At 25.0% G+C, this 25434-nt stretch overlaps 2 protein-coding genes and 2 long non-coding RNA genes across 11 annotated transcripts in view; 2 read left to right on the top strand and 2 right to left on the bottom strand.

The window, feature by feature from the left end:
* Positions 1–606: 606 nt before the first annotated feature.
* On the bottom strand, positions 607–14351 carry LOC127289867 (sodium-independent sulfate anion transporter). Of its 3 annotated transcripts, XM_051318096.1 has the most exons (12): positions 13936–14351; positions 11133–11346; positions 6863–7044; positions 4784–5037; positions 4024–4225; positions 3681–3901; positions 3404–3575; positions 3123–3287; positions 2874–3035; positions 2653–2793; positions 2337–2482; positions 607–2202 (listed from the first exon to the last, which is right to left on the bottom strand). In XM_051318096.1, exons 3-12 carry the CDS (start codon positions 7041–7043, stop codon positions 1828–1830), a joined length of 2019 nt encoding a protein of 672 aa, XP_051174053.1. In that variant the 5' UTR covers position 7044; positions 11133–11346; positions 13936–14351; the 3' UTR covers positions 607–1827. The 3 variants fall into 3 exon arrangements, with proteins under 3 accessions (XP_051174053.1, XP_051174052.1, XP_051174054.1); XM_051318095.1 differs by lacking the exon at positions 11133–11346 and having other exon boundaries at positions 13936–14348; XM_051318097.1 differs by lacking the exons at positions 11133–11346; positions 13936–14351 and adding an exon at positions 7608–7629.
* LOC127289868 (uncharacterized) lies at positions 4120–9880 on the top strand. Its single transcript, XR_007844230.1, has 5 exons — positions 4120–4240; positions 6830–7056; positions 8594–8783; positions 9316–9408; positions 9787–9880. It is a non-coding gene; the product is annotated as an uncharacterized LOC127289868 (long non-coding RNA).
* Positions 14352–15788: 1437 nt separating the features above from the next.
* LOC127289860 (axin) overlaps positions 15789–25434 on the bottom strand; it is a 40815-nt gene continuing 31169 nt past the window's right edge. For 4 of the 6 annotated variants that reach the window (XM_051318084.1, XM_051318085.1, XM_051318082.1 and 1 more), the window contains 8 exons: positions 21929–22084; positions 21482–21851; positions 20970–21407; positions 19918–20076; positions 19105–19829; positions 18715–19019; positions 18334–18635; positions 15789–18249 (listed from right to left, as the gene is read on the bottom strand). In XM_051318084.1, the coding sequence (XP_051174041.1) occupies positions 18123–18249; positions 18334–18635; positions 18715–19019; positions 19105–19829; positions 19918–20076; positions 20970–21407; positions 21482–21851; positions 21929–21995 (2493 nt within the window). In that variant the 5' untranslated portion in view covers positions 21996–22084 and the 3' untranslated portion in view covers positions 15789–18122. Of the gene's footprint in view, positions 18250–18333; positions 18636–18714; positions 19020–19104; positions 19830–19917; positions 20077–20969; positions 21408–21481; positions 21852–21928; positions 22085–23413; positions 23810–25434 lie in introns of those variants that run through there. The other 2 variants (XM_051318086.1, XM_051318087.1) reach the window with 2 other exon arrangements.
* Positions 24690–25434, top strand: part of LOC127289866 (uncharacterized) — a 33437-nt gene continuing 32692 nt past the window's right edge. The window contains exon 1 of the long non-coding RNA XR_007844229.1: positions 24690–24863. This is a non-coding gene — a long non-coding RNA (uncharacterized LOC127289866). The remainder of the gene's footprint in view (positions 24864–25434) is intronic.

The following is a 25434-nucleotide window of genomic DNA, read 5'->3' as shown; positions in this document are numbered from 1 at the left end:
TACTGTTATTAATGAATTTACTATTATTAACATGTATAGTTATAAAACATTTTATATTTATTTTTTTAAATGAACAATTTTTTCCATACAATTTTTAAATATGGGTAAATATTTTCATTGCAAAATAGTTGAATTATAGTTTCAACTGCCATTTCTATTTAAGAATATTTTCAATGTTATTTACAATCGTACTTTGTTATTGAAATGTTTTTGCATTTTCGAAATTATGTTACTCAATAAAGTTTATGTAACATATTTTTCAACTGTATTTTTCGAACCAAATAATTTAAATTTACAAAATTTAATTTTATATTATAATTTAAATTAACTTTCATTATTTTATTTAAATTTCTATTTTCTTTCAAATCTTTAATTTTCACTATACATTTTATTTATTATTTTCCATAAAATAATTTAATTTCGAATAATCTGAACATTAAACTAACAAATATAGGTATAATAAAAATACAATAAAAATATATTATAACAATATATTTAATAAAATAATAATATCAAATAAATATATATAAAAAAATATATATATAGGTTTTTTTGGATAAAGGAAGTAAATAATAAGGACGAGAAATGAAGTTTTCAACAATCGTATAATATTTATAAATATATTAATATTATAACGATTATAACGTGATAGTGCATTTCTTTTTTGTTTTATAAACTCTTTAACAGGAACTACAAATATTATATTTTACATTTCTCGTTTGTTTTCATTTTTTGTTTTTCTTTTAATATTAGAGAATATATTTTCATGAAATGTAATCTCTAAATGGCAGAAAGTGCACAATTTTTTTTTTTTGCTGATTATGTATACTAGGCCCTAAAATTTATTATAATACTACATTTGACTACTTTTATAGTACATGTTATCATTTTCATTCATTCTCTTTTTTTTTTTTTTTTTTTACAAAATTATCACAGTATTTGTTACAAACTTAATCTATTTACACATACGCACTGCCATATCAAAGCGAAAAGGAACATTTTTTTTTGTTATTTCTTATCGTTTAAGGATTTCAATATTTGGACTCTAAAATTATTAAATTTTTTATAAGAGTTCATTTTAATTATTCAGTTTATATTATATTTGTTAAAATAAAACTAGAGAAGTCAATCTTAAAATTTTTGTTTAATATTATAATTATATTTAATATGATTTATATAATTATAATAATTAAAACATAATGATGATTAAATGACAACTGAAGATTAATATTAACAAATATTGTCAATAAGTACTCAAGATTTTTTATAATAAATAATCTTTATACATATTATATAATACTATAAATAATGTCTTTTTTTTTTATATCGCTCGGCAGTTATACATTCGACAATACTGTTTCCGGTGTATAATAATTACACTTTCATGCGACGTCAAAAATTTATTAAAATACCTAATTTTATTCTCATAAAAAAAACAAGATTTATATATCTATATAATATTTAAATAATTTAAGTGAATATTTAAATCTCGTCTTTTTTTTATACACAGTGGCACGAAATATTTAAAAACTAATTAATATTAATTAGTCAAGACATTTTTTTTTTTTATAAGCATTCAACATTGATATTCAATTCTCCTAACTAATTAATAATAGTGTATTATAATTTATTAACTAATTTTTTTTTGCGAGAAATTTTCTTATTTTTTTTTTCTTTCAAAAATCTTAACTTTTTAACATTATTTATTATTGAAATTAACAATCCTAGAATTTACAGAATTAATACTTCTTTTTTTTATCGCTATCGATGAATAATTTTTTTTGAAAATACGAATTAATAAAAAAAAAGATCAATGAGTTTTTTGTTTTAGACCAATGGAATGTCATGCTTGATTTGATTGAAATAACCGCGTTCTTTAAGAAGATCGTCAAGTGCTTCGCGTGTATAATAAACGACAAAATCAGTGGGCGAAACACCTTCGAAAACAGCATGAACCGATGGTTTTAAATTAAAGAAAAATAATGGTTGTCCACGTGCAGCAAAGTCTTTTGTCAATGTTTCAATAACAGTCGCGGCTGTAAAATCGGCACCATAAATATGTGAACAATCAATTACAACTGGCGTCAATACACTTGAACCACGACAACTATATTTTGTCACAAGATTTCTTACATAGTCAACTGATGGGAAAATTAAACATCTATCTGGAGTTAACATCAGATATTCAATTCCATGACGACTCTGAAATTTATTTAATGAATTTATTAATTTTTTGTAATTTGACTCTATTTTTATTATTTCTAATTATTTTGTTAACAAATTTTTATATTGTAATTTGTATTTTTAATTGTATAAAATTTTCTCGTATAATATACCGTGAGTTTTTCCACAGATATCTTTGGCCTTGCTGCATGATAAAGAATAAAAAGAACGTTCAATCCTATTCCAAAAAGAATGCCAATTTCCAGTTGCAGAACAAGACAGGCGATAAAAGTACCAATACCTGGTATTAAATCGGATTCTACGAGAGAAAATGAATTAAGGTCAGTTAATATTAATTTAATTTCCAAATAAATATTAAACGAAATATTAAGCAAAAATTTTTAAATTAAAAATCTAATATTTTCTCGGGATTTGCGATTTGATAAAAGAAAAAAAAAGAAAATGGACGTAAAAAAAAATCTCACGTACTTTTTGTCCTCCACATGGGCCTCACAACCTTGACCTCAACCATAAAAATGACAGCAGCGATAATAATCGCAGCCAAGGACGCTTTTGGAATATAGAAGAAATAAGGTGTGAGGAATAAAAGAGCCAGGATAACCAGAATACCTGAACAAATAAAATTTCAAGTTTAGTTTTTCATTAAATTCAAAAAGAGAAATTTTTTCTTCTTTTTTTTTATTAATTACCAGTATAAAGTCCGCCAAGAGGTGTTCTAACACCGGAAGCATTATTAACTGCACTTCTGCTCAACGAACCGGTTCCCGGAAAGGATTGAACAAAAGAATTTCCTATATTAGCCACTCCAATTGCTATTAATTCCTGAGTAGCATCCACAGATTTTCCATTGGCTGCAATTTTACGAAGTTAAATATAATAATAATTAAAACAAAAATTTAAATGAAATAATTTATAGTAAAACTATTTTTCCAACATACCAAAGGCTTTGCAGATAGCCACATTCTCCATTAGAGAAATAAGGGGCACTACAAGAATTCCACTTCCTAAATTTTTACACATCTCAATGAAGGAAATTGTCGTATTATCTTTAGTTATACTAAAGGGTGGTGATTGTATCGATGGCATGCCATTTGGAATGTAACCTTTTTTAAAAAAAAAAATAAATAAAAAACAAACTTAGAGAATTTAAATAAATTGAATATTTTTTTTTCTCAACAACAAAGGAAAAAAAAATTAGAAAAAAGAAAATAATTCTTACCAATTAATTGAAATGGTCTTTTTTCAGAAAAATAATAGCCTAAGACACCGCACATAATGACCAATAGGGCATTTCTTGATGTGCCTGTGAGCCAAATAATTTTGTTGATAACATTTTGCTTTTTTGTTCGAAGCTCTTCTTCCTTGGGACCTATGCTTAATGACGTTGTCATCTGGAAAAATATATATATATATATATTTTTTTAAATATGTTAATTTAGTTAAATTTTTTATTCCACAAAATATTTATTTAGCTAAATAATTAAAAATTTACTTACCCTAAGAATAAGTAAAAAAACGATACACGAGACACCAAGTGAAGCATCTGGATAAGAAATATGCGATACTTTATTTACGATACTTGTCCACATATCAACAAATGTGGTACCTTGCGCATTTATTCCTAAAATATCTTTTATTTGTGATGAAACAATAATTAAAGCTACTGCCGATGTAAATCCCGAACTAACGGGACCAGAAACAAAATTTATAATGAAACCTAAAAATAAATTAATAATTTGAATCAAATATATAAAATATATTAAATTAATATTGATAAATAATTATTAATTGTTCTTTTTTTTCTAGATCTTGAGAAATTTTTCAATGAAAAATAATCACCTAGACCGAAGATTCCCATTAATAATTCAAAGACGCCTGCTATAAAACATAAAAGTATGGCGTGAGAAACTTTATCGTCTAAATGAGCCACTGTTTGATAAGTCAATAATGAAGCAATGGCAGTGGGACCAACAGGAACATCCTTACAAGATCCGAATATAATATAAATAAAGCAGCCAAGAAAACTGCCGTATAGTCCATACTGCAATTTATAAAAGTAAGAATTATTTTATCATATTAATTATAATTAATAATACAAAATTAATATTTTAATCCTTTAATATTTGGAAAATTTAATTTTCATTAAATTTGTAAATTTATTTTAAAAGTTTTTCTTTAAATTTTGTTTTTTTTTTTTGAAACTGACGAAAAATTGATAAGTTTTGCGCGACTATTTATTTTTCTATTGCGACGTTATATTAATCTCTAGCTATATTTAATAACACAGTGTCAAAAAAAAAAGTCATTCATCACTATTAATATATTATCTTAAACGAAAAATCTAGACTCAAATATTTAACTTTCTTTTGCAACACATGAAATTGTAAACTATTTTAGAATCACTTGAATATAGGTTTAAAAAACTTTTTTTTTCTTCTTTTGAAACTATTGACCTATAATAAGATTGTCAAATAAGAAAAAAGTAATCACAATCAAATGGAATTTTTTTCTTATTCAATCAATTTTTTTTTTCTTTCGAAAATGTGTCATATATATATATATATTTTATAATTGAAAAAATTTGTAATTTTAATAATACCTGTGGTGGTAATCCTGCGACATTTGAATAAGCTAAAGATTGGGGAATCACAGTTAAACCAACTGTAATTCCTGCCACGAGATCACCAAGTGCATCTTGTCCATTGTACCTCGGTAACCATCGTAAAATTGGTAATCTTTTATAAAGAGTTTTTTTTGTGCAAATCCCACGTGCACGTCTTTTTGCATATTCTGCTGCCGATTTGCAAATACTATTCTTTTGATTGCTCTCGTCATCACCGGGCTCTTCCACCACTTAAAAAAAAAAAAAAAAAATTAATATTTTATCCCCTTTTTCAAAAAATTATTTACGCATTCATAAATTAATATAATTTAATTTTATAATTAAATAGTAATTTAATTATATAATTTTTTATAATATTATAAAACAATAATAAGCATTAATTTAATCTTATTGCATATTTATATTGTTATTTAACAAATATAGTGGAAAATGAAAATTAATGATAAAAACTTTTCTAGGAAAGTAAAGAAAAACAATTTTATGAATATATTGAACATTATAAATTTAATTTATTTCCAGTATAAAAATAAAATTCTATTTTAAACATTCAGTTTGAAGTAATGCAGACAAGTTGACTCCGTGAATAGTAAATTATAATTTCGCTTATTTACAAAGAATTAATTCTGTTTTAATTAAGTTCGTATATTTTCTTTTAAATCAAACTAATTTCTAATTCAAAAACTCACTTATTATTTTAAGAACCAAATAACGAAATAAATATAAAAATTTTTAAATAAATTTTTCTATATTAAACATAAAAAATTATTAAATAAAATATAAATAATAATAATTTATTTACATTACGTTGTCAACCTTGACATTATATAATGCCAACATATTTTAGTTCAATTTTTGTTCAGTTTTCCAACAATGAAATTGATACATGATTATCAATTCGTTCTCAATAGGAAAATATGTAAAAAAAAAAAAAAAAAAACTAGAGTTTATGAGCTATAAATTATTAGGAGATTGAATTACTTATGCTTTTAAAATATCTGAATTTTCTGAGTAAAGAATTTTTTTTTTTTTTGTTCAAAATATGCATATTTTAATTATTCTTTTATAATAAATTATTATAATTCAACTGTGTGAATAAATTTAAAAATTTGAGAATCTGTCGACCTTTCTTGAGATAAATGCATTTTGTATAGAGGCCAATGTCACACAAGTCTTGACTTTTTACTGCCTCGTAAACAATAAGAAAAAAAAAAAGATAAATAAAAAGGTAATTTAATAAATTTGACATTTTCAAAATTACTTACTATTGTGGCATCCTCGTGGCATGTGACAGAAATCAATGTAATTTATGATCATTATTAGCGTAAACTTGATCATTTTTTTTTTTTTTTTTTTTCAATAAAAGTACATATTTTAATTATTTTTTTATTTAAAAAAAAATTTAAATTTAATTAATCAATTTAATGATTAAATAATGTATTTTCAATATTGATGATTAATTAACATAATCTAATGCTAATTAATTAACATAACATAATTAATCAAGGCTTAATTTTTATTATTAATTTTTAGTTTGAATTCTTTTATTCTTTTTTTTTGTAAATATTACATTTATGAGGAAAAATATGTTCACTTTTTTTTTTAATAAAGAAAATTCTGATAAAATATTTTTTTTATTTAAATTTTTGTTCTTTGTAAATTTATTTTCCGTAAAGAATGAGGAAAATTGAGAAACAAAATATTTCCTTATAACATTAAAATTATTTTTAATATATACTTTTCCTATTATATTATTTGTTTGAATTCAGTAGAAATAATAATTCATGTAAATTTAATATTAAATGATTAGAATCGTAAAAATATTTGAAAAAAAAAGAAAATTTATTTTTATTACTACTTTTCCTATTGTATTATTCATACAAAATCAGAGGAAATGATTAGAATCATAAAAATAGTAAAAAAATTAATTTTCTGCGAATCTAATAAATTACGTGTCAATAAGAATTTTCTTCTGTACTTTTCGAATTAATTCAGGATTAATGAAATATTTTCCACTTTTTACAGAATAATAATATTTGATGCTGAAATGGAACTTACAGATGAAGTCGGATGATCCCTGTATTTCAGGATGAACTTTGTGTGAATTTTGAAGTTTTTGAGAGGATCCATTTGCTTGAATGAGATTTAAACTTCCACCAGAACCACTTAGTGCATGATTTATATATGCTCCACTGATTTTTCCCATTTTCTCATCACCTACAATATCGACTCCCTTCATTCTGAAAACAGAGGTATAAAATATTTCATTTATCAAAAATTTCTCACATATAATTTTAATTGACACACAAAAAAATTCTATTTGCAAGAAAAGCGATAACATTTTTCATTCATTTTTTAAATTTCACTATTTAAAACATTTAATTTACAATAAAATATATATTTATTGTTTTCTTGGAAAATTTTTTTTTTTTTTAATTTAAATAAATAAGAGAAAAAAAATTTAAATAAAGAAGAAAAACAATAAAAATAAAAAAGATCATTATAAAAAGTTTAACAATATCAATTCATATATGTTAGATTATACAATGTTAATTACCGCAAAGATCAATTATAAACAACTTATTGTTAGTAATAAAAAAAAAGCTATTTCTCTCCGGAAGTTGAATCTGCGCAACAAAATTCATTTTTATAATACTTTTAAACTGAAACATTCAGTCATCAAAGAGGTGATACAAAACAAACAAAAAAAAAAAAAAAAAAACTGTACGAATGTACAGAATAAATTGCCATCACACTTAGATCACTAATTATTGCATAACATTATTTTATCACGTGCCCTTACACGATTATAAATTCACTTTATCCAATGAGAATAAAATTCCAAGCGTAAGTTTCATAAATAAACATTTTTGTCAGTTATGCATGTGGATTTGTGTAAATTGCAAAAAATAGGAAAAAAAAACAAAATCACAGATCTTTTGAATTTTTTAATTTAAAAACAAAAAAAAAAAAATCGAGCACTATTTGTCAATTTTAAAATTGCTTTTCATTGCAAATGAACTCAAGTCATCAATATGTATCCAAGAACTTGCTTATATATCCTTGAAAAAAACTCTTATCACTTTAAGCTATAACCAGCTCAATACACCGATGAATTTATATTTACTAAGCAAATAAATTATTCTTTAATTTTAATTTTCACATTTTACAAAGCAAATAAAAATTTTTTTTTTTCAATTTTGCATGCTTTATAGAGTAAATAATTTTCAATGTTTGTAGAAATTTTCAATTTTTTAAATTATTATTATTATTTGTAAATTTTACTGTCATTAATCAATTTAATTAATAAAAAAATTGTTAAAATTTCGAAAAACAAATTCAATGAAAATTTCTTATTTTTTTTTTTTATTTTCAAACTCATCAAAAATATTTGATTTGAAGTAAATTAAAAACTTGTTAATTCAATAAGTGCTAATTACAAGAATTGTGATAAATGATTCATGAAATTAAAATTAAGAAAAAAAAAATTCTCATTATGTAATCAGATGAAAAAATGTACTCGATTTCCAAGTAAATTCTTTTAAAGTTATAAATATTCACGCACATGTGCAACTAAGAATGATAAAAAATCTGTAAGAGTTTAAAAATTTTATTTTTTTTTTTTTAATAGATAAAAAAAAGAGATTCTCAAAAATTAGAAAAAAAAATGACAAACAAGTAAAGAAATGAAAAGAAAAATTCGAAAGATGTTTGTTGAAGATTTTCAACTTTATTCATATATATATGTTTGAAGCAACGATTGATATACAAATTAATATTTATTTTCAGCTTTAATAATACTTGTTAGCATTTGTCAACTCAAGTTCTGAAATGTTATCGTGCCTCGTAAACAAGAGCACGTGCTCACATGGATATAAATGCGAGTTTACTTAATTGTGCGTGTGTATATACTCATATTGGTCTCGTGACTAAAGTCATGTGAGAAATATATATCAATTTTAATCAACATTCTCTACAGGTGTGTAAGCCTTGAGACACATGTGACCGGAAAAAAAAAATTCCTGTTTTTTGAAAATCACATGAGAAATCACATGATCCGCCTGATGTGTAGACAACAAGTTTTAATAATCATCTATAATGACATACCGAGAGTTTATCATCATACTCAATATTTATTACACATTTTATTAACTCCAATTTAGAGTCTGCAAATTATATATATATACAGGGTGATTTTTATGTTCCGGATCCCGTAAAAGATTTTTTTTCGATTTTTAAACAAAAATAATGCAACATAAAAATCATTCTATTGAAAAGAGAAAGAAGATAAACAAAATTTATTTTTCTCTAAATTCACAAGAAAAATTGTTTTAATTTTTTTTTTAATGAGTTTTTATTAAATTTACTTTATTAAACAAGAAATGAATTTCCATTGAAAATTCGCTCGCAAATTTTCCTTTTTGTTTAAATTAATAAATAAAATTTGATGCATTAATAATTATAAAATATAAATAAATTGTAAGACTAAGAATATTTCATTTTTTTTTTAGGTGTGAGAAAGAATTTTTGAAGACATGGAGAAGTGAAGACGTGCATATAGACAAATATGCATCTATCTTTTGTATCTATGTACCAGATGTTACGTGAGTATTCGTTTGCGGGTATTAAAATGGCCCCAGTATCTATTTTATGTAAGATTGCAAAACGGTTTCATAACTTTTACATTTTTATCGCGAAAAAGGACGATCAATACCATCTTACACGCGCAACGTGTCATATTCGAATTTCGATAATTCATGCGAAAGATAAATATTATTTTTTCCTTAAAGAAAAAAGAATTTAAGACAAAAAAAAAAAAGACTCAATTTTTTTTTATTAATTTAATAAAGCACTTAATTGGAGTAAATTAAAATTTTTTTTAAATAACTATTTGCTTAATTTATAAAGTATTTTATAAGAAATTTTTTTGATTTTATTCTATAAAAAATTTTGTAAATAGAAATTTTTTTGTAAAACAACAGAAGGATCCACACGCACGTGATATCTATCAATAAGTCAATCAATAACAGTATGACGCCAACCAATCGTATCCACTTGTACTAATTTCAACCAAAGCTCGATGATTCTGAATATGAATCTACTGAATGACTTCTATAGTCAATGGAAAAACATAATTTTTTTTATTAATTATTATCATATTCGTATCGTTAAAAATTTCTAAAATTCAATTAGATTAAAGTTTTTCATTATATTTGTAAAAAATTTATTTAAAGGTAAAATTCAAAAATAAATGCAATCGTCATTAAGTAAGTGATTATGGTACGTGTTTAGTCAGACACATAGGCTCGAGCAACGAAGGTGATAATTATATTAAATTTAAATAAAAATTAGAAAAAAAAAATTTAATTTTCAATATTTTAAACGTAAAACTATCATTTATATTATATTTTTATTAAAAAAAAAAAAAAGAATTTAGTCCATTTTTCCATATTGATAGATGAATTAAGTGCTTTTTAAATTAATGAAAAAATATTTACATATATGATCTTAATTTCATAGATTATTTATCTTTAAAAAAAAAAAAAAGTGGAGAAAAAATAGGTATATTAAACTGTCATTTCAATTAACAGTGTCATATTCCTAAGGAATTTCATTATCTTAATCAAGATATTTAAATCCAATATTCGTTGAGATTTATAAATAGTTTTATAAATAGGTTACATCTATAATCTGAATATTAACTGATGATCAAGAAAAAGCGTTAATTTTAATTATTATTAGTTTTCCTATTTTTCTTAAATTTAATTAATTAAAAAAAAAATTATTAATTTAACTGAATGAATTTAATTAATTACTTTAATTAAATTAAATTAAATTGTTATTTTATTTATTCGCTTTTTTGCGATAATAAGAATAGTATATATAGTAAACAATAATTAGGTAATGGGTGAATGGCCGGAACTAGAACGAGTTTTTTTTATGACTAAGTCTTATTGAGACAAAAGCCTTGATTAGTGGATGTGACTGTCAAAAAAGGAAATAAGACATTTAAAAAAAAAAAAGAAATTTATCCAAATTTTTTTTAAATTACTAGAAAATAGAGAAATGTTTAATATTTTTATTCTATTATTTATAAAAAGAAAATTAATTCAATAAGAAAAAAAGGAGGTTTAAAAATTTTCTTTTTTTTTTTTGTTTGTTATCAATTATTGATTTTCTCAACAAAGATTGAATGGAAAGATTGTTAACAATATCAAATAAAAGATAAATATCTTTGAAAAATGTAAATATTTAACAATAAGAAAAAATTTAAATATCTTAATTATTGAAAATTATTAAAATGATTAATTTTTTTTTCATCACTTACCTAATATTTTGCAAAAAGAATTTGATATAAAAAATTTCAATTTTTTTTTTTTTTTTTAAGTCTCGTCGCCTTTATCTTCTCCACTTTTTAAACATTTTCTCGTCTCTTTTTTTCGTGAAGCGTTTAAAAAAAAGAAAAAACTGAAAATCCCACAGTGAAGAAATAACAACCGTTCCTTGAAGCGATGCCGTTTTAGTAGTCACTTGACGAAAAACTGGTATCGACATTCACACGCACCAAAAAAAAAAAAAATAAAATTGAACGCTAATGATTTCGTTTTTTTTCAAACTAAAAAAAAAAAATAAAAATAAAACACTTGAAAAGGGAAATTTTTTTTTTTTTTAATATTTTAAGGGTTTAAAAAAATAATCAACAGGATAACAAAAATTGTTTAACGCTCAATTTTTCAAACTGCAAAATAATGAACACGACTGAGTTGACGCGGTTGTGCAGCTTGCCATATAAATGGTACCGAGCAGCAGGTTTCGCCAGTGTAAATTCCCTATCTTCGTGATTCTCTCCCGTGTTTCAAATCACACTCTGGGCAACCCCCACACATGTTGTCGTCATCGACAAATACACCAATCAGGACGACGACTCGTGACTTATTTACATACTTGGATGAATTTAATCCAATTTTTCTGAACCGTAATTAATTAAAAAAAAAAAAAAAAAAATTATCTCATTCCATAAAAAGAGGATTTTTTTTCTAATAAAACAAATTCAATAAATCTTGAGCTATTTTCAAAGAAAAAATTTCTTATTTTTCTGTATTTTTTGGAAAAATTGAGAAAATTTACTTTTCTTCAGTATTTGATTTACTATTTCATATTCATTACTCTTTTTTTTTTGATTAATAGCTTTTTTGATAAAATCATTCCATTTATTTGATAAGGAAAAGACAAAAATATCTCATTTACAATAAAATCTGTTTATATAAAAACAAGATTTAAAAGGAAATCCCAACTTGAAAACGTAAAAGTTTTTTTTTTTCTATATATACTCTGAATACATACTTCTTGAATGAATTTAATCAACTTCCTGTCTACGAACTATCATCACATAAATGAATCAAAAAAAAAAAAAAATTTACATTCATTTTACAAAATGACTAAAGCTTTTGTATAATATACAATATTTTCATCAATATAATAATAATAATATTATAATAATAATTTATAGTAGAACCGGAAAATTCAAGGTTTCGAAATAAAAACATTCAAAAAAAAAACTGTAATAAAATTATTTTTTTTTACACGTGACATCGCGTGACATAATTGTCTCACGTTAAAGTAAATTAAAAAAAATTTTTTAAAGTAATTTAAATTTAATGGAATTTAAATTGCTATTATTTTGTTTATCTTTATAAAAATTGGCAAATTTTTATATTTTTCGTTAATTCGTGGTTGTAAAACATTATCGAACAATTTATCAATATAATTATTTTTTAAAATGAATATATATTGTATAATGGATAATTAGTCTCAAATATCATATATTATTTGAAATTTATATTCTGAAGAATTTGAAAATATCTTCTCGTGAATATTACTTCATAAACAAAACGATATCTATCATTTTTAATGACACTTTAAAAAAAAAAAAAAAAAATTACTTTTTTTATTGACATAAAAGAAAAAAATAAGTCTATTTGCTTTTTTCATAAAAAAAAAGATTTTTCGTTTGTTGTTTGCTGAAATTTAAAAAAAAAGACTTGATTTTTTTTGGTATAATAATGTATTTATACTGCTCAAACTATTCAGGTAAAAGATAACAAAAGGTGGATGAACATAAACAATGAATCATTCAACACATAAGTCTATAAGCAAGTAGTTACAAACAGCAATATATGTATATAATGAATTGTCATTTCTTATACACAGCCACTTATATGCTGTCTTTATCTTTTAATCTCTGGGTTAATTAAACCACTTTTCGTTATTAATTTACATGACTGGTACTTGTAATTATAATTGGAAAATTCTTTTTTTCCACAAGGATATTATATCCTAATTTGGAAATTCGAGTAAGAAAATGAAGTTATTAAAAAAAAAAATTCTTTTTTTTTTTTTTTTTTTGAAAATGAAATTTGAATTTCAAATTTTTTTGATTTAAAATTCTATATTATTTAAAAAAATTTTTTAATTAGTAAAAAATAAAAAACAAATTTTTCAAAAGACTGCTAGCGTTAAAAAAAAGTATTTTTTAGAATTATTAATTTTTTTTCCTTGTTAATGTGTATGACTAATTTTTATAGTTTTGATGAATGATAAATAGAATTTATCGGGAGAAAACATTGAATCTCTAATGACGTGGAATCATATTTAAGAATTTCCTTTTTTTTTTTTCTTTTTTTTGTAACACAGAAATCACATGATTAGGAAAAGTAGAAAATCACATGATTTTAAAACATTTCACATGCAAAGGAGGTAACTCAGTTCCTTGAACCAGGAAAATCCAGTCAACCTTTCTAACTGTCACGTGTTCCAATATATTCCTAATATATTTTTAGAAAAGAAAATATTATCGAAAAATTAAATTTAAATAATTATGAAAAAAACACAACGAAACATTAATTCTAGAAAACGAGTACACAAAAAAAAAAAGTTAAATTATCTTTACGTAATTACAAAAAAATATATTTTATATATATATTTTTGTTTATAAAAAAAAAAAAATTAGTGAAAACAATTGCGACAGTAAATAATTACAAAATATTATAAATAATAATTACATAACATTTTCTTGCAATTTATATAAATAACACAGGAAATGAAGAATCAGAAAAATAATAAAAATATACCTTTTATTTCTATTTTTCAGGTTCTAATCCACTGAATCACATTAAATGGAATTTGTGATAAACTCGAATGGAAAATTCATTTCTTTTTGAAAATGAAAATTTTTATATCAGAAATGGTGATGAATTTCGAAAAATATTATTCACTATAATAATATATAGAGGATTTATGTGACTTGATTTTGTACGTGCGATCACTTAACGTTAATTCAATGTTTACTTTCTACTAAGAACAATAATAAATTAATTTCGCTTCGTTCATTCATCAGAGGCACATGACTTGAGGACATATAAGGTACTTATAAACATGTTAACTGACAATTATAACAAATTTCGTTTAGATGAAAAGCGCATGACTTTTAAAAGGACGTTACCATTGGCACGTTTATTGTCTCTGTTAAATTAAAAATGGCACAACATTGACATTTTTTTTTTTCTTTACCTGCGCGAATTTTATTTCTTTGCATCTTAAATTCAATGATATACGTGAAAAATTTATTAAGAAATACTTGAATTAAAAAAGAGACAAATTTACATTTTTTTTTTTTGAAAATAAAAAAAATCGTGTTAGTCATATGCGATATTAATAAATGAAAAATTGCCATTAAAAAAAGATTTTATTAAAAGAGAATTATGACAATTAAATGAAAAATGAAAACTAGAAATGGGAGTGAATAAATTGTGATCGAGTAGCGTTTCTTGAAACTGTCAACAGAAAGCACGTGATGAGACTTTCAAGATATCTACCAGTTTAAAGAAGCGGCAATGTTAAGAAGGGCATAAAGATCAAATGAATTCAATTCTATTGTGTCACGTGCTGTTTAATATATATATAAAGCCAAAGACATTCCAAATTTATAAATCAAGATTGCATTATTATCAAATATCATTTAAGAGCTATTAAACGGTTTATCTTTTTTTTGTATTAACTCTCAAAAAAAATTTTAATTAAACAAATTAATTTAGTTATTAAATCAATTAATATAATTTCAAATTATTTAATTTCATTTAGTAGATAAAGATAATTTTTAATTAAAATTAAATAATTAGAAATTTTATTAAATAATAAAATATTAAATAAATAATATAAAAAAAAAATGTTTTTCCCCTATTTGAGTCGAAATTGCAAATTTATCTAGGTGTTAATGAAATACAGAGAAAAAGAAGGAAAAAAAAAACTCGTATAACGAGTTATTAATGTCTCTATCGAAGAAAACTATTCGTTTAAAAATGTAATTAACACTTAGTTGCAAGCACATTTAATAAAATGCAACAGTCCACGTGGCATGATTCTAAATTTATTATCTGTTCAGAATTTGATTATTTCAATTATTGTATTTGTATTTATCATTTGACACGAGTTCTTATTAGCCAAATTTTATCACGTAATTAAATTTTATTCATTTTTTTTTAAATTTTATATTATTCAAAAAATTTTATCTTTTAGAATAAATCAATGATATTCATTAAGCTTCTTAATTGATAATTAATTGGACAATATTCAAATTATAAATTTAAAATCAAGATCTATTATTTAAATTTTCTAATTTGAATATTCAAAATTGAAAAGGCAAGATTTTCAATTTTTTTTTTTAAATAGCTAATTCCCTTTTAAATAGTGCAATAAAATTTACATTGCATTTTTAAAAATAATAAAAATTGAATTTCATTTTCATAATAAACCAACAATTACATTTTTCTTTTTTTCTCGTCTCTAATTAAACAAGAATTTTATCCATATTTATTAATTGCAAAATGATAATAAAAAAAAGGAATTAAACATTTTGTTTTTGATTCTTCAATAAACATTTATATATTTTCTCAGGGAAAGATTTTGAATGAAAAAAAAGGTAAAATCCAGTGAAAATCGCATTATTATTTTGAATACTTTTTGATATACAATAATAATTTTAATAATAATAATAATAATTAATTAGGTACAGGAACACTTTATTAATTAATCATAATTAATTACGATTAAAAAAAAAAGATCAATTATTTGCAGTGCGCCGCCTCCTGAAACTTTAAATCCGAAAAAATAAATTTTTTGATAAATTTATAAAAAATCTTAAATTAGAAAATAATAAAGTTTCTTGCAAATTGATTTTTTTTTTGTTTCTGTAAATTTACATTAATTTAGTATATTATTTCAGGGAGGCGGACAATTGGTGATAGCGTAGATTTTAACAAAATACCATTCACGGAGAGACCGCTCTGAGAAATTGTGCCGACTTCCGTGAAATACTCGCTTAAAAAAGAAAACAAAAAAAAATCTCATTTAAAATGTCCTATACAGTGTACAGAATAATTAGTAAATATTGCCGGTTCTTTTTTTTTTTTTTTTTTTTTTTATTTGATTAAAGAGAAGTTTTACGCCCAACAATAAATAATTACATCGCGCTCAAAAAAAAAAGCTTCTCATACAACACACTATAAGTTTTAGCAAAAATTCCAAGATCTAGGCATTCTTAAAACTAATCGAAAAAAGAAAAAAAAAATATAGAGTAGCTTTGCTGCTCTATTATGTAATACTAGAATATATTTTATAGTTACTCATTGCTGTGTATAAATTAATTTTTCTTTAAATTCAATTTCACAAATAAAAAGAAGAATTATTACATTTTTTGGAATTTTTTTTTTTTAGGAAAAAAAAATTCTTTTCTCAAAAATATTAACTCGCAATTTCCAAAAACGAGTTACATATGTAAAATAATAATGTACACTGACAGCAAGAGAAAAAAAAAAAATGTCAATAATTTATGCATGATCACGGCTGGCGTCTCGGTAACGGACCCTCAATTTATCGAGTACATAGTCAAAAATTTGACTTCTGTTTTGATTCATTTAGGCTTAATATTCAACCTTACTCCACTAAAAAGGCACAATTTTCCGCACCTGATAAAACATTGTTACGTTCTAAATGCTAATGCCTCCTCCGCGGTATTCGTCTCTTTTTTTTCTCTAACGCAAATCCCATGTTCATGTATCTTCAGTCTATTTCGTATCAAATACGATTTTTTTTTTTAAATGTGTGTAATGATTATATTTTACAATGTCAACGATGATTGGCGGCACGATGAATCGTAAGTTACATTTTTTTTTTTATTTTCAATAATTATCTCTCGCTTTCTATATAATATATATATATATATATATATATATATATATATATATATATTATACTATACATATTATATATAAGAACCAGATGATATATATAATATACATAATATCTTTATTCTTACAAACTAATTTGTAATAATAATTTTTTTTCCCTATAATTCAAGTACCTTCGCACAGATTTAGACATGAGACGATTTTTTTTTCTTTTTTTGACTCCAATCGACTTTTGTCTTCATTCTGAACAATGGAAACTTGTTTTTTTTCGTTTTTTTTTTTTTTTTTTTTTTTAAATTCTAGTCTAGGGTCTACGCAGACCTTATTAAGGCGGTAAACTACTCAGGCGCTTTGTACAGACGATTGGAAAACTATTGGGAAGTCTTCGAAAGGAAGAAAATTTTAATTCATTTCTTTTTGTAAAGATTTAACTGTTTTGAGCGGCCGCGAATCGTAAATTAAAAAACAAAATCGCAGTCGCACATCAGTCTATTATCGATTCTCCATTAATAATATATGAAGATTTCTTTACGAAAAATTACTATTACAATTATGTACACAGTCAAGTCTTGAATAATTCTTTGCTTCCTTAAAAAAATTAACAATTTATCATTTATCTCAATTGCGCAGACATTATTCCTTTTTTTTCTGTAAAAAATCAAGTTTACAAAAAAGTTCTGTAAAATATAAAAAGAGAGAAAAAAATCTCTTTGTTTTTTTTTTTTATACACTCAACCGATAAATTCAGATCGAACTTGTAAATTGTATCTAAGAGCTAAATATTATCAGAATTGAGAGAAAATTGTACAAAAATGAATTCTATTCACAAAAAAAAAAGATACCCTGATTATTTTTTGCTCGATTCCTAGTTATTTTTTTTTATCATTTACTTTACATGTCGTAAAATATAGTAAAAAAAAAAAAGATTTTCTTCGAATTGTTACAGAGAATGTGTAAAAATATCGTCATTAATTAAAACAAGTATTTTTGAAACACACATTTCTTCTTTTTAGTAAAAAATGTTTGCAACGTTTCTTACTTGTTTTTTTTCTTTTTTCGAAAAAAAGCAAAATTTATTCCAAAGATTTAACTTCAGCCATTATTTTACCTTCCCAAAGTGGTAAAATTTCAGAATCGTCAGTTATCTCTTCTTGAATTACTTTTACGTCCAAATCTTCGCATTCTGTTTTAAAGAAATACCTAAAAATAAAATTTGTTTTTAATACAATAATTCAAAATTTGTCAATTAATATTTTTTTAAAAAAATATTTTTGATTTATATACCTATAGCTGCCCTTTTTGTGAAGAATTTCTTTAAATTGCTTTAAAGTTATATTTCGTCCTGGTATTTTTGTTCTATATGGATATTGTTCGTCGCAAAAATTGAACACAACTGTGGTAAAATCTTTTTCCTCGTTTTTCGTTTTTCTCAATGTCGATTGATTTGAATAAGAGCAAGTTGGACTTTGAGCCGATTGCTCGTAAATTTGTTTATTGCCAGGATATCTTTGCCTATTGCCACCACGTCCTCGATCATCTTCCATTAAAGGAAGTAACCTTCTTTTCGCTTCTTCAAGTTGTGTATCCTGTAAAAAAAAAATTGTTATTTTAAATTATAATATAGATAATTTTTTTATGATTTAATAAAATAATTACGATTCTTACAGTGTGCGGCTGAGGAAGAGGTGGCATTCCAGGATCAGCCACAAACGGTTGAGCAGGAGCGAGCATGTCTTGATTTGATCTCTCTAAAGATCCACTACGAGAACCATAAAGATTCAATTGTTGTCTAACATATTTGACGTCCGATCCTTTGTCAGCGTCTTTAAGCCAAGAAAGAAGACGTCTATCGCGAGGCAATGACGATGCCTCACTAAGAACACTGACTCCACTATCAGTTAATTCAGTCAATGATTTTTTTGTCGTCGATCGCCTGGCAATTTCTGCTTTCTTGATTCTCTGTTCACGACCTGAAAAAATTTTTTTTAAAATTATTTCCAAAAAACAGAAAATCAAATAACTGATCAACAAAAAGGTATTCTAAAAATAATTTACCTTGCAAGTAAAAATCATGTTTATGGAGGGAATCAGCATAATCGGATGGTACGGATTTAGATTTAGGCAAATGCGAGCCAAGTGAACTCATGGAACCAGCGCCGATAAGATCGCTTCCTTCGGGGAAATCGTGAATGTTACCACTGTCAATGGAGAAAGTTGAGAAAACATCTTTGTCCCGTCGCGGTTTATTTGATCGTGAATAAACGTGTGGCGGTCGTCGTCTCTCGGGTAAACGTGGAGGTGGCGGCGATGCCAAACCATGTGGCGATCTTGACGGTGTTGAATCAGCCCAAACACGCGAGACATGTTGATCGAGAATTGCTTGATCGTTATCGTCGTCAATAAATAGATTTTGTCTCAATTGATCAGTGAAAAAAATACCACGACCATCACCAAGATTAGTCGCCGTTGTTGATGTTGTTATTTGTCCACTTAATTCATTATCCATATCACCTCCAAATGACATTTCTGGATCCTGTAAATGACGACTTAATCTCTCACCATTCTCCTGTTGTCGTTTGACAATTTCCAATTTTTGTATCAATCGATGTGCAAACGATTCAGGATCTTGTGGTTGATTTACATCACGTGTCAATCGTTGTGTTCGCGGTATCATTGAATCCAAATTATCACGATTCTTCGATGCACTCTCCTTCATTGCTCGATGTTGTCGACTGTACTGCTTTTTACTTGCAAACGATTTGCCTATTGACATTCCATCCCTGAAAATTAAAAATATTTAGAAAAATACAAATTTTGATAAAGAAAAAAAGAAAAATGATAGAACTTAAAAAAAAAGGAATTACTTACACTGACGAGCCATTAAGTGACATTGTATCAGATTCAGTGCGAGCATCGCTGCTCACACTTTGCAGTTCGGAATCCTGTCTGGAGACTGGGTTGTATGAGGAATATTGAGCGTGCATTCTGGTTACATGGTAGGGATTAGCTCCAGGTTGTAAATAAATGCTACGCAATCGCCACATAAAACGGCAAAAACGAACAAAAACAAAAAAATCAAAATCAAAAAACTAGCACAGAAAAATAATTTTAATAACAGGCTTCACAGCGTAAAATTTTCTACAAAAAAAAGAAGGGGAATAGGGAAAATTTTGTTTGAAAAAAGGGGAAAATCTAAATGTATATTTTCCTTAACCAAAAATGCTTTAAAGTTGTTTTAAATTACTTCTAATCTAATTTTTATCTTGAAAAATGCAATTAATTTTTTATTTCATCAAACCGAAAACCATCTTGTAAAATATACAAAAATTGATTTTATTCATTTTTTTTTCAAAGAAACTGAAATTTTTAATTTATTAAAATTAATTTCCTCATTTAAAAAAGTCGTGCAAAGGCTTATAATTTTTTTGATTAAAATTTAGATTTTTATTAAATATCTCATTTTATGAGTTTTAACATAAAATGAGTGAAAAAAAAGAGGAATTTTTTAAAATAGAGGAAAATTAGGAGAAACACTGTGAAGCCTGAAATAATAATAATAAAAAAAGCTGCGACAGGACATTTTTTTTTCAAGTTTGTTTATAAAAATTATTTTCCCCATACATAAATGAAATTGAATTTCGAATTTATGGTTAAAATAAAAATTATTTTAATTGTTCAACATTGAAATAATGCCCCATCTTTAAAAACATCAACACAGCTTGCAAAAAAATATATAACTGGGAATATGAAATTACAAGCAGGAAAATAAATATATAATATTCGAAAAAAAAGAAAAAATTATTTAAAATTACAAAAATAATTGAAAAAAAAATTACTATATATAAAATTTTTTTTAAAATACACTAAATTAATTAATGCTAAAATGCTAGAATTTTAAAATAAAAAGAAAATACACATACCCAGCAAAAGCTTCCGGTTTCCGTTTAAAGTCCAACGCTCTGACCTGCTGCGTACGCATGAGAACTTCTTCAGTTAATTTAACTTCTCTAGTCATTTCCATGGACGTTGAACTTGCTGTATGAGGGCCATGCATCGAGCTTATAAATTCGCTGTCTTCAAATAATGTTGGTAGCGTATTAGGCCCACAAGAAAGGGACATTTCACGACTTGATCCTGGACTTGGACAACCGCCAGGATCAGGATTTTGGCAGGATTGAACATACTGTAAGTATGTATCGGACCTCAAAAAATTCGGATATGTCGTTTCGTTAATAAGATGTTCAACTTGTAATTGCGCTACATTGAACACCTGCTTATCGACTAGACCTTCCTTAACTCTACGATTTGCCTCCTTTCGCACTTCCTCCGGTATTTGTAGCTGTGACTTGACGAAAAACCTAAAAACAACAATAACAATTAACAAAACAATATTTAATTTGAATTTAATTTAAAAAAAAAAAATTTCCCAAACCTTCCATGGATGAGTTTGATAAGTTCATATATTTGTTTTGGATCTCGTTGTTTTTTAAGGCCTTCACACGCGAACCAAAAATTAAGTGGATTCACGTGTGGTCTCCCTTCCTGATCAAGATATTTGCGAAAAAGTTCAAGACCCTCAGGATCGTGTAGCAAATTGTGGAGATTTTTTGCCCATTGAAGACATGGTATACGTGGATCATTCTCCATGATGGTTTTTCCACAAGAACCCTCTGGTTCAAAGCCCAAAGGTGCGGAAGCATCATAATAACTAGATATCGATGGACGGACGAGAGACGAACGCCTTGGTGTTAATGCTGGACTCTGAAGATTACAAGCGCCAGTAAACTTTTCTGTTTCTCCTCCTGTTGAATAATAAGAAAATTAAAAATAATTTTCAAAATAATTTTCAAAAAGTAAAAGAAAATTTGTATATATTTACCAGGAACTGGTGGCCTTGGACACTTTTCATTGAAGCTACGAGCTTCACTCTGTCGAGGTCCACTCATTCTATCTAACGCGTTTCTCGCGTACGTCTTCTCTATCTATAGTGAATTTCAATTCACGACGCCGCCTACAAGACATGGCTGGTCCAAACCTGAAAAAATAATTTTACTCATTAGAATTCATCTAAATTGAATTTTAAATAAACAAATTTTAAAAATTTACACATACTTTTTTTAAACAAATTATTTCAAACAATAAACATTTTCAACAATAATAAAAGAATTTAAAAAAAAAATTTACAAAAAAAAAATTTTTTTTTTTGAAAAAAATTGTTTATAATTTTTTTTTTATAAACAAATTATTAAAAATTATTATCAGCTCACGAACAATAATACAAGAAACGATAAGAATATGAAGGAGAATAGAAAAAAAACTGAGGGGTTGAATGGTATTGATTTCGTCGAATAAGCGCTTCGATGTGCCTCGAAACCATCATTCGATGATCCAAACAATAGGCATTCAGACTTAGAGTTTCAGATCGATGGAGCTGAAAGTTGAGTCATATGCCAATTAAGGATTGAAGGGAATATTTTTTTTAATATAAGCACTAGAAAAAAGTGGGTGGGGAGGATACTATTAGAAAACATGGTCCAGGTTGTGCGCATCGAGTCGCTTCGATGAAGGTTTTCATCAGTCTGCGCAAGAATCTTTGTCTGGGTATTGATCGAACAAAAATTATGACACAATCGTTAGAATCCTGTTGAAAGCTAAAAAAATAATCCATTTTAGCATGATCAATGAAAAGAAATTTCATAAGGCGGAAAAATATTAATAGACTTGCATGGCCAGTCTATGCTTCTTCGAAAGGGCCTTCGAAGACTCACAGGGCTTCGAACATTCAAAACCTATTATACGGTTCCAACCTATTGTTATAAAAAGTCTATTGAAATATTATACCGCAGGGGTTAAATTTATTTCCATAATAATTTTTTAAAATAATAAATTCACTATACATGACAATAAAAAAAAAAATTTTTTTAATTTTTTTCCTCGAACAAAAAAAATAAAAAAAAAATTTTTTTTTTAAGCTTACCATTTTAATTTATAAAAAAAATAATTGTTTCTTTAATTAATTTAAATAGAAGTATTTAAATTTTTTTTATATTTTTTTTTTTATAAAGTTAGAAAAAAAATTTTTTTTTTTCTTCGAAGACTCTTGAGTGGCTTACCACTCATCTTCGAAGGATTCATTAAATTATGTTCTTACAAAAACTAACACACACACACGTATATTTATACAAACATCATTGCAAGCTATAGAAAATATTAAGCTGGAAATTTGAAACCAGAAATTAAATAGAGGGTAAAAAAGCGAGATAGGTAGCAAGAATAAAAAAAAAATATGAAATGAAAAGCTGTCATAATGAATCATCTCACATGGCTGCATTCATACCTGAAGAGGGGTGAAGAGTGCACATACCATTTTGAAGTATACCCTTAGAAGAATGCCCTGAAGTCTAAATATCTATTACAAGCTTAATATATATTTAGATATTAGCAAGAATGAATTAATTAAACAGTCGTTCTGCAGGAACAATGAAGAATTTGACGTTTCGATACTGAACCCGAACGATTCGAACTGAGTCTGATGCAGCGTCCTGACCAGGACTGAAGCCAGATTGTCAGGGGAGGAACCTCAAAAGAGGGGAGGATTCACAATCCTGAGCAGTTGTAGCTACCAGCAAGCAGTGATTTGTGCTATGAGTACTCTGCTGGGATTGTTCGGTCCGCTCTTCGAAGAGAAGAATGGGTTGGGGCTTCGAAGGCTATTTCATCGAAGAGCACAATACATCTCTTGCCTCCATATTTTCCCTTCATCAATTCCTTTCAATCAATTAATTTCTAATCGTGCTTCTATTGTTTATAATTATTAATATTTTTTTTATAAAAAAAAAATTTTTATAAATAATTTTTTTAAACAATTTTTTTTTTCGAAAATTTTTTTTACATTTAATTAATTTATTCAATTAAGTAAATTTATAACAGACCAATGTTATTTAAACGTGTTAATATGTTTATAAATAATTTTTTATAAACAAAATTCAGAAAAAAAATTTTTCTCCAAAATTTTGTCAACATTATTCAATTAATTAATTTTCAATCATCACTATTGTTTGTAATTATTAATATTTTTATAAAAAATGGATTTTTTTATAAACAACATTGTTTTAAAAAATGTTCTATTTATTTTAATGAAGTTATTTCATTAATTTAGAAGAATATATTTATTGTTTATAATTACTAATATTTTTAATGAAAAATTCATTGTTCATAATTTAAAAAAAAAACAAATAAAAAAGATTCCTTTTAAAATTTACTGTCTTGTTACAAACATTTTTTAAATCAATGATCCTTCAAGCATGCTTTTATTGTTTATATTTATTGATATTTTTTTTTTAAATTTGAATTTTTATTACTTTTATATAATATTTTTAAATAAATTTTTAAAATAATGGATAATCATTTACAAATTACAAACAAGAGAATAATTATAATAATTATTTACGAGTTGTTTTCTTTATTTATTTAATAATATTTTATTATTTTTATTATTATTTACAAGCAAAACCTTTCAAAATGTTTAAATATTTAACTAATAAATATTTGAACATTTTGAAATTTCGCGCGTAAATTGTAAGCTTTAGAAACAACAACCAATCACAAAGCTGTATTGCTTGTAGCACTGTATTAAGGAAACAAGTGTCCTGTAAACTGCAGAACTGTCAAATTTTACATAAACGATATCTAATTAGTGAAATTATTAATTCGTATTAAAGTTATTGCAATAAAAACGTGAATTTCTCTTCTAAAAGGTGAGAAAATTGTGAATATTATTCCGATCCATAATGGTTGTGTTTGCTGCTTGCAAAGTAAGTACATTTTTGAGGTTATGTTGTTTGTTATCGAAAGAAAGCATTAGTGGAACATAACGTGGGATATAATTTGAATATTAAATTAAAACGAGATAATAGGAAATAAAATTATAATTGAAAAGTTCAATTATAAAATATAAAGGAGAGAGACAAAAGTAAATTTTAATATGAATAATTGAGTGCTCGCAAAGTATCAGAAAAAAAGAATGCAAATTAGAAAATGCGTTTATTGGACAATTTAGATAATTTTTTTTTTTATATATTTTACTAATTATTTAATTAATTTCTTTGCAATTACAAAGAAAACAAATGTATAAAATTTGTCCATTATTTTTTGAGTCTAAAAATATTCCCAACACAAATTATGAGCCAAAATTTTTAAACGTGCAAATGAACAAAAAATTTTTTTGCAACTTCTTTAAGTACGAATTTTATTACAAAATATTGTTTTAAATATTTACAAAGAAGTTATTAATTTAATAATTGTTTAATTTACTGTTTTATTTTACATTGAAATTATATTTTTTAATAATTTATAGATTGAAAAAAATATTTTGTTCATTTGAAC

The sequence above is a fragment of the Leptopilina boulardi genome, unplaced genomic scaffold, assembly GCF_019393585.1.
Source record: "Leptopilina boulardi isolate dan_hultmark-lab unplaced genomic scaffold, ZJU_Lbou_2.1 LbouV2_51, whole genome shotgun sequence".
Lineage (NCBI taxonomy): Eukaryota > Metazoa > Arthropoda > Insecta > Hymenoptera > Figitidae > Leptopilina > Leptopilina boulardi.
Note: the sequence above shows the minus strand (reverse complement) of the source record. Positions and strands in the feature narration are given on the sequence as shown.